This window comes from Hordeum vulgare, chromosome 2H (genome assembly GCF_904849725.1).
Source record: "Hordeum vulgare subsp. vulgare chromosome 2H, MorexV3_pseudomolecules_assembly, whole genome shotgun sequence".
In the NCBI taxonomy this organism is placed as follows: domain Eukaryota; kingdom Viridiplantae; phylum Streptophyta; class Magnoliopsida; order Poales; family Poaceae; genus Hordeum; species Hordeum vulgare.
This window is the reverse complement of record NC_058519.1, coordinates 88,552,493-88,562,069: the sequence shown is the minus strand read 5'-3', so window position 1 is coordinate 88,562,069 and position 9,577 is coordinate 88,552,493. Positions and strand designations below refer to the sequence as shown.

The 9,577-nt window shown below is 42.9% G+C and overlaps 1 protein-coding gene across 3 annotated transcripts; it reads left to right on the top strand.

The window, feature by feature from the left end:
* The first annotated feature begins 220 nt into the window (after positions 1-220).
* Positions 221-8,587, top strand: LOC123425226 (origin of replication complex subunit 3). Of its 3 annotated transcripts, XR_006621799.1 has the most exons (18): positions 238-391; positions 466-693; positions 803-977; positions 1,072-1,241; positions 1,347-1,477; positions 1,923-2,196; positions 2,299-2,373; positions 2,518-2,594; positions 2,667-2,757; positions 2,943-3,136; positions 3,541-3,610; positions 4,035-4,114; positions 4,531-4,608; positions 7,211-7,286; positions 7,620-7,747; positions 7,935-8,093; positions 8,235-8,503; positions 8,536-8,587. XR_006621799.1 is itself a non-coding variant. In XM_045108900.1 (17 exons), exons 1-17 carry the CDS (start codon positions 341-343, stop codon positions 8,338-8,340), a joined length of 2,163 nt encoding a protein of 720 aa, XP_044964835.1. In that variant the 5' UTR covers positions 238-340; the 3' UTR covers positions 8,341-8,587. The 3 variants fall into 3 exon arrangements, 2 of the variants coding, with proteins under 2 accessions (XP_044964836.1, XP_044964835.1); XM_045108900.1 differs by having other exon boundaries at positions 8,235-8,587; XM_045108901.1 differs by lacking the exons at positions 7,620-7,747; positions 8,235-8,503; positions 8,536-8,587 and having other exon boundaries at positions 221-391; positions 7,935-8,018.
* The last annotated feature ends 990 nt before the right edge of the window (positions 8,588-9,577 follow it).

The following is a 9,577-nucleotide window of genomic DNA, read 5'->3' as shown; positions in this document are numbered from 1 at the left end:
ACGAAAAACAGAAGCCAAACGAAAAATGGAATAAACAGAAAAAGAAACAGAACATAAAAAAACTCGGCCGCACGGTGCAAAGCTGGAAATGGACCGGCCCATGTTGCGTCACTTGCATCCTTGTCCCTGCACGAATCCTCGACAATTTGCCGCAGCGAGCGGCGAATAGGATTTCCCCCCCAAAACCTCACCACGGCGCCAACCGTCCCCATTCGCCCTCAACCTTCCGAAAACCTAGCCGCCCCGCCCCAGCCGCCGCCCCCACCCCAAGTCCCCACCGTCCCTTGCCGTGTCCCTTGCCGGCGCGTGGTGCCGCCTACCCCTTCTGACCGCCGGAGCCATGGCTACACCGTCTCGCGAAGCTTCGCTCACAGCCGCCAACAATATCCAGGCATGTTTCCGCTCATATGTTGCTGCCTGCGTGTGATCTGCATTCATCTCACTCTCATGTCAGTCTCCATGCAGCCGTTCTTTGTCCTTCATAAGGCGTCCGCTGGTGCGTCCGCATCTGTTTCCTCCCCGGCAACTTCCCGGGCTCGGCGGCGGATCGAGGTCTCCCAACCGTTATCTCCCAACCCCAAATCTGCAAAGAGACCGCGGGATGACGAGGAGGAGGTGGACATAGAGCTGTACGAGCATCTCCGCCTGGAGGCCTTCAACTGCACCTGGTCCAAGATCCAATCCACCATCAATGTCTGCCTCTCTTCACCCCATAATTCGATTGACCAGCCCCGTCCCTCATCATGTGTATACTTTAATGTTTGCTATGTCTCATCTTGGTATTGCTTTGTTTTGGTTCCAGGAGGTCCTCAGAGGCATCAACCTCAAGCTGTTTGACCAGGTGCTGCGGTGGGTCCAGGAATCCTTCTCCACTATCCGCTCTATCATGAGACCCTGCCCTGCTGAAATCCAGCAGCCGTACCCTCTCTTAACCGATGTGATCTGCAGAAAGATACCAACGACATTTGTTCTCACTAGTAAGCAGAACACTGCCATCAAGTTTTTAACTGATTGGTTTCTACTGGCGAGGAATCAGCTGACTTGATTGGATTGGATTTCTCACTTTTGCAGAGAATGCAGAATTTGTTGATGATGTCACGACATTTCGGGATCTCATGGATCATCTGGAGTCTAATGGATGTCACCTGGCCAAGCTCTCGGCAACAGAATTATCAGCAAAGAATGGAGTCGGTGGCTGCTTAAGGAGCTTGTTGAGGCAGCTGCTGTCAGATGTTCCAGATGTGAGTGACATGACTGTGGCTCAAATTTTTTTAAATCTGCATTGTTGATTCAGATTCTAGTGTATTGGCTCTCTAACTTCATCTGCTGCTGCTTTTCTCCAACAGGTAGCGGATGTATCTGCACTCGCATCTTGGTACTGCAAAGGCGACAATTATGATCAACCTATCATTATCATAATTGATGATTTAGAGCAATGCTCCGGTGATGTCCTGGGAGAGCTTGTGATGACGCTGAGGTGAACTCTATGTTTCGTCGCTTCAGGCACTTTACTCTTATCTTGTATCACTTGTACGCCAACCCAGGTAAAAGTAAGTGCAATCTTTGAAGAAACTCTGATCTTGGTACCCACGAGATATGCCAAAATCCGGACTACATAAATACTAGATTCAATTTTTAGCCCACTCTGTAATCCTTACAGCTTAACACTAATTAGTTTCAATGTCAATGATAGCAAGAAGCATATTGATTTATTTGTTCAATAGCTTCTGCTCCTTTTCTTGTAGTTGCATGCTCCACGCCACTTATTTAGCTCCTCTCTAGAAGAAATGTATTTACCAGTAATGAAACATAATACATAGTTTTTCTTCTTTCTGTTATTAATTTCAATTAAGAAGCTTGCATTTGTGGGTTTAGTTCGACATAGAATTTTTGAAAGCCTAATACTGATCTCTTTGTTGTAGTGAGTGGGTAATTAAGATTCCAATCTTCTTTGTAATGGGGATAGCAACTACCCTTGACGCACCAAGGAAACTACTCTCATCGGAAGCTCTTCAAAGATTAGATCCCTGTAAGCTCACGTTGGGGTCTCCCTCTGATAGAATGAATGCCCTTGTGGAGGCCATCCTTGTTAAACCATGCGCTGGTTTCTGCATCAGTCACGAAGTTGCAGTCTTCCTCAGAAATTACTTTTTCAGACACGATGGGACAATAACATCTTTCATTAGTGCTCTCAAGGTTAGTGTTTCATATTATGCACTGAAGCTATATTCATGTTAGAAATTCTATTGAATATATTTTCTCCATCTGTTATGGAAAGGCTAATCAAAATTGACATAGCTTGCATGCAGTAAGCACTTCTCTGTCGAACCTTTGAGCTTCTTGTGCATGGGAATGCTTGAAGAGGATTCTGAGGTTGCTGCTATTTCCTAATTCCATCATAGTACCATGTTTGCAATTTTTTTGTTACTACTACCAGCTAGAACCTACACTTCAGTTTCTCTTAAATTTTAATATCTATATCTCTGTTTGAGTTGCTTCTGATTTACTGCCCTACAGAACTTTTGGCATGATAAATTTGGTGCACTGCCTGTAGGAATTCAGAAACAAGCTTTTGGTTTACCCTCATGCACAAGGTATAAGATCATCTATAAGATCTGGTTACAATAATTTCTCCCATGCTTTAGGTTTAAAACTGTGTATTGCAGGGAATATAACTCAATCAAGCCTGGCAACAATTTGGTAGAAGGGTTGTCTGAGCTGATGAAGCTGCAAAAGGATTGGAGTTCTGTTCTCTCGGTAGGCTCGTGGTGCTCCCCCCTATCATTATACATAAATGAACGTTGTGCTAAACGTTTACGATATTGCATGCTCACATGTCTACCTTCATGTGAAGGATGTGCAGAAGCTTCTTTAGTTGATTAATTGTGAGTATGCTATGTCCATTGTACTGAATATTTGTCTCCCACATTATGACTATCCAGTGCCTGTATGAAGCTGGAAGACATGGCAAAGTGCAACTTTTAGATATTTTCTGCGAGGCAATCAATCCAGATCTGCATACTCGGAATGATTCAAATAATGAACTGCTTATGTCTAAACTGACAAGTGGGAATCTATCAAGCGGAAAATCAGGTGCTGGTAGAAGATGTATAGCTCAGGCATTGGATACAGTAAGGTAAGATGATTGAATTTGCTTTCAGGTTTCTTGAAGCACAAAGTATTCAATTTATTGTTGTTAGAATATATCACATGTAGATCCTAACCGATTGTAATCGCTAATATAAAAACTGTGATCCTGCAGTGTGTGACCGTGTAGAGTATTTCCCCAATTACTCTCCTCATACCTTTTTATCTCTTTAATTTATAATTTGTGAGAGCTCCAGATTCTTCAATGGAGTCGCTAGGCCATGATTATTGTAAGTAATATGGGCAACTTACAATTACCATGAAAGATTTAAGCTTATATATTTTTTTGCAGCAGTTACATACTAGGGCTGCTTTTTTCATTTGTCTGAAGGCTATACCTTTTTTTTGCAATCTTTTATTTAATTCTGTCCTTTTGATTTGTCTATGGATCAGATACATGCCTATGGAAACATTATTTCATGTTCTTGAAGTTTGGAGCATCCACTTAGAAGGAATGAATGAGGTATTCTCACTGCTGATTTTGTAATGATGAACACTTTGGTGAAAGAAGTGCAACTCATGTAACGAGAAATTATATTATGTCATATTTAGTCATTTTGGTCAAGTTTATTCACTTGCTAAATGGTGTCCAGTTTCTCATCACCAGTTTTCATACTTGGTTGTTTGTATGGAATCTGGATAGATACTCTGAAAATGGGATAAATTATTTTGGTTCTCTGGTTGAAGTTTTTTGGGTTAAAGTAGCTTCTGAATATTTGTGATTGCTGAATTTATGTTTTCACAAAATGGACTGGAAATTCGTCAATTTAACTTTACATTGCAGAAGCTAATTATGGGCTTGTAGCAGAAAACCCAAAGACAATAATTGCAAAACTTGTATTGACTGCACTGAGGCGCTAGTAATGAATATGCTCATTCTTTTCTAGATTATTGCCAAGGTCAAAGAGCTTCAGTCAACTACAACCAGTGCAGATTGTGTGATAACCACAAAGGATAAGTGGCCTAGGTTCGTACCTCCTTTTATCATCTATCATGTGCAATTCTATTGATCAAACAAATATTAAGACCTAAATAATCATGCAGTTATTGTTATTTATGACTAATGGTTATGTAAAACTTGTGATACCGAATTATGATCATGATGTTAATGCCGAATAATAATTAGCAGGGGTGTTTCATTTGACGCACCTGCTACCAGCCAGACTAATATAGTACTCCCTCCGTCCCAAAATAAGTGTTGCTGCTTTAGTACTAAATTTGCGACCCTTATTTTGGGACATATGGAGTAGTATTTACTTTACATACAATGCTATAGTGATAACAGGCAAGACGTGACTGAATGTCTTATCCTTGAAACTCCAATACAATATTATAAATTTTGCTTAGCTGAAACTGCCTGACTATCACTTCATGCTGTATCAGGAGATCAACCAATAGTACTGCAATTGGAACAGTGCCATTAAACGATAAAGCTACCATGTTATTGGATGATATTACGAGGTAAAGTTATGGTAGGATATATTAGCTCAGCACCATTTTGATCTTGCATTTTGTGTTTGGTAAATTAGCTTAATATCAGACAAGTTTTATCCAGTGTTTGTTCTCTCATGTTTAATCTCAGTTTGAAACACAGTAATATATTTGTTTCCATCTTCATTAAGAGAAGTGTCTAGTTAAACACCCAAATATAAGAAGCTAAGCCAAATGTGATCACCAGATTGTCATAATCCACCACAATACCAGATGAAGCCTAGATGTACAATGATATGCCATAAGACCCTCTAGGAATAGGTATGACTAGTGTGCGGACGCACGGCGGCACGCTGCACCAGTTGGGTAACCTGTGTACATATCTATGTTGCTTGTATTTGCATGGCAAAAAAGAGGTGGTGGGCTTTAAAGGTTGCGAGTTGAGTGGTGCTTTTTGTTTACTCAGTGAATTCATGCAAATATGTGCATCTTTTTGCGTGGTACAGTAGGTCCTTGTTCCCATTTTTGGCTGATTTTTTTGATGTGTCTAGCTTATTATCTTGTGTTCTAGTTTTAGCCGACTTGATGGTTGCGCTACTGCTGCTACTGTGAAGAGGAAATCACGAGAGAAATAAGGGTGCCACCGATTGGGACTGAGGAGGGGACCGAGAGTAGTTGGGGATGGTTTCTAGTGTCGGTTGAGCCTTCTCCTGGGTCATTCTCAAGCAGCACACAACGTCCCTTGACCCACCGCACTTGTCTCCACCACAGGCGCCTCCATGTGCTGACCGCAGCTCCTCTAGCAACGGTTGTCGGCGATGGATCCGCTAAAAGTCAAGGGATAAGATAGAGCGGAGACTGGAGATTCCACGGTGTTGTTGCTGCGCTGCCGCTTTGTGGACATCGCCACTGCTCTACCCTCATGACCGTAGTTGCCGCCGGGGATGCAATGTTTATTTTATCGGCCGAGAACCGAGAAAGATATGATCCGATAGAGCATTTTCTAGAGTTCTTTTTATAGAGTGGAGTTGGGTAGTGGTGGATGCTTCGGAAAGGTCTCAGTATTGGTAAAACAACGCAAACCCTCTTAGATCCACATAACCATGCCAAGTAAATCATCACAAAACTGTAAAAAAGTCATAAAGTGGCAAAAGGCTATAGAGCATCCTTAGCTGGGTGTCGTTGACCATGTGTGCTTCCACCCGTCACCAGTGATGCTTTGTGTAGATCAATGTGGATCTAGGGAGGTTTGTGGGAGGTAGCACCTGGCAGGGAGAGGTCAAGTTGGCGCACGGGCGGCGTACGGCGACCCCATCATCAGCACCATTGCAAACCAGACCCAGGCTAGGGTGTATCTCATCGACTGCATGGTCGTGTGTGCGTAGGGACTACGCTGGCCCGACAGATGTGCAGGGCCAGAGATATGGCATCAACGTCGCGCTAGCAAGGAGCAAGAGGATAGCGCGTCGAGTTAGTTGTGCACCCAAAGAGGCGTGGTGGAGGATTCCACCCTACATGAAGTGGAACCTGGTCCGGCTTGGGCAAAGACGGACGGTGTAGTGGCCTGAGGCTTGACATTGGTGGAGGACACAAAAGGGAATGCAAGGAGGACGGGCAATAAAGTACACAGATGGAGGATGTGCGCCGGTGCGTCCGAGTCATTCGTGTTGAGCGCCGAGGAGATGTCTGCCGCCTCCATCGGTGGTGGCCACGTACAAGATACCGATGATAGCGACGTGAGGATGTCTGTTGTGGCAGGTGCAGGGACACCGAGCATAACAATGGCGTATTGGTGCAGCGGCAGAAGAAGTAGGGTAGCGGTGGGGAAGAAGCTGGTCTAAGGTGGAGCCATTTTATAGCCATGCATAGCGGTGGAATGGCTTGGAGCCTTCCAGAGAATACATGACACATGAAATTATGGCAACAACCGATCATGTGCACGACCGAACCAATGAAAGATGCATCAACAAAAGAGAGAAACACAGGACCCAAGAGCAGTTAAATGGCGGTGGCCCGAATAAACACTGTTGTCCCACCGAGTGAAGAAAAAAAGGGAAAAGAAAAAGAGGAAGCTAATTTGAGCTATGTTTTTTTACCAAGCTTCTCTTCTCGGATGTCATCACAGCGTGAAAAAATACACGAACCTAGAAAGGTCTCTTGTCTTTGATGTGTATAAAAATCTCAGTTTTTTAAAATCTTTTTGTTTTCAAATATACTTTTCATATGGAAATAATGTTAACAGGAAATTATTGTGTGCATCAGTTTTATAAGTGGTTTTGCTAGTACTGTTCACCCGTAATTACTATTTACCTATGATTAATGTTCACACAGGATTATTGGCACGGTTAATCAATGAACATAGTTACTATTCAGGGCACTGTTCATTGGTTGCCATGTATCAAAGTGATACAGCCCTTGAAAAAAATTCAAAAAAAGAAGGGGCTCCTAGCTTAGCCGGTTTAATATAGTAGTATATATAATATATACAGTGAGATTTAGTAATTAACATCTTGACATGACTGATTGTTAAGTTGACGCTGTGAACCGAGAAGTCACTTATCCTATTAACCCATTCAGTTTCTAATATTAAGTCGTTTGAAGTTTCAGCATCTAATGTCTAGATATTCAACAGAAAACTTTTGGTGCCTGTCGAGTGTTTACCTTTTCACGAAATCATTTGCTTCAAGAATGTTGGTGTTCTCCAATCTGTAAGTTTTTCCTTCATATAAAGAATTGTTATTACTGTGTACTCCATCTGTTCCAAATTAGTTGTCAAACTTCTTGTAAGTTTAACCAGGACCATAGAAAAATACATCAACAACTGCAACACCAAATTAGTTTCATTGGGTTCATCATAAAAAGTATTTTCATATTATATATATGTGATGTTGTAGATATTAACATAATTTTCTAGACTTGGTCAAATATAGAGAAGTCTGACTGAGGACAAAGCTAGGACTTCAGTTAATTTAGAATCGTATAAGAGTAACCCATGTACTGATAACAATTCTGATTTCCATTTCATCTCGTATCATATCTAGGCACTAATTGGAAACCCAAGAAAAATGGTTCAGCTTGATCTCCTGAAGTCACAGAGCCGTCTTAATTGCTCTTGCTGCAGCAGAAATGGAATTGCTGTGTCAGCATCCTTGCATGACACATCAGTTATGTAAGTCCATGCACGAAGATATGAATATTCTTACTGATATCTAAGTAGCTGTTACGCTTGGAATCTGAATGGCAAAACCATAATATGCCATAAAGGCTAGGCCTAGGCTCAAACAGGTGCCATATTGTGGGCAAGCAAAGCCTTGGCCAACATCTTATAGCTGATGCGAAACCATTTTGCTTTGCAGGTGCAACCTAGCCCAAGAATATGGTGACGTAATTAACCTTCATGACTGGTACCTGTCTTTTGATGGAATCATCAATTCAAAAGGGAAAAACAAATTGGTTGGTTCCCCCTCAAAAAAGAAATCAAAAGCCACGCCTCAACAGAGTGAAGCCATGATCCAGTATCCTTGACCATAGTGTTTTTTTTACGCTTCATTGACCACAGTTTGACAAACTGAATTCATGGTTTTCATTTTCAAATACAGTCCATAATTGTCTACTCACATTTCAGTCTAGGTAATCCTTGACACGTATTTTTTCAGAGCACGGTTCTGCAGGGCTGTCACGGAGCTCCAAATTACTGGACTTCTTCGGATGCCGAGCAAGAGAAGGCCAGATCTGGTGCAGAGAATTGCCTTCGGTCCTTGATACCTTCATTTTTCATTTAGAATTTATGCTAGAAGCGAGCAAGGCACCGAAAGGCTAAGAAAATGTTTCTCCTGTAGTCCATGCGGAGCCTTGTTTTGTTGTATGTGGATCTGCATGAAGTCAACGGGCCTTTGAGCGCTTCTTCTGTAAGTATCAATTTGACATGGGATTTCTGAACCCAAGTATCAATTTGACATGGGATTTCTGAACCCAAGTTAACGTATACAGCACATCTCACTTTGATGAACTGCCCTCTTGCTTTCCACAATATTTGTAATTACACATGCTCTTGACATAGTTTCTCCTACAAAAGAGGCTGGGCTACCTGCCATTCTGAGGCAACCGCGTGCGCCAAGCTCGTTCGGCTGCCTGATTTTTTTACTGTCGCTCAGCTTTTGACTGCTGGCGTTCTGTAAGCTGTTGGTTTTCTTTCACGTATACGGCTGCTTCAAGTGTCATTGACGAGTGGGCTCTTTCCATGTGGGGTCAAGGAAATCAGCTGTCGTTTTCCTTTCTCAGCGTGCATATGGATTTGGGAAAGCGATGAAAAGTTGAAAACCTAAACGATTCATCGTCCTCCACCTCCGCTGCCACACCCTTTGCCGTCCCCCCATCTTCAACAGACCAGCCCCTCGACCTTCCCGCCCCCAGCTTCAACAGACCAGCCCCTCGACCTTCCCGCGTGGTCACCCTCACGTAGGGGAGGAGGTGATGTAAGAGGGCAACAACGATCTCAGCAGCTCCTGGTTCGTCTGTCCTCACCAGTCACCAGATCACGTATCTCCTCCCCTCTCAAAGCCTCCTCCCCATCAGCAAGCAGTAGTAGTTGGACGGCATGAAAGAAACAGCAGCGGCTCGACGGGAGTAAGCCAGCACCGGCTCGCCGGCTTAGGTCCTCACCTTCCCCTTAGTCTGCAGTAACTCCCATTCACCTTCCTCCCTCTCCCTCTCTCTCTCATATAAATTTCCATCTAATGGCAACTCTATCTCTGTTGTGTATTTTGGTGGTTTGGAAATGAATTTGAGACAAGCCTCACAGGAAGGCGATTTGATGGAGAGGGGCGTCCAGGACCTGAAGTATGGATTTAATACACACTGCCAATTTGATGAAATGCAGGTACAAGGTGTTCTCATTATGCTTTGGTTCTCCAGTCTCGTTTTTTGTTGCAGAAGTTGATATTTTTTAATTTGTGCTCATACAAGGCAACATATGGTCTTTAGTGTGTGCATTATCTCA

Bases quoted from the DNA above. Each gene is read 5' to 3' on its own strand.
- LOC123425226 (XM_045108900.1), top strand. From the start codon at position 341: ATGGCTACACCGTCTCGCGAAGCTTCGCTCACAGCCGCCAACAATATC. The intron at 694-802 runs GTCTGCCTCTCT...TTTTGGTTCCAG, and splicing joins AGATCCAATCCACCATCAAT to GAGGTCCTCAGAGGCATCAA. The intron at 978-1,071 runs GTAAGCAGAACA...TCACTTTTGCAG, and splicing joins AACGACATTTGTTCTCACTA to AGAATGCAGAATTTGTTGAT.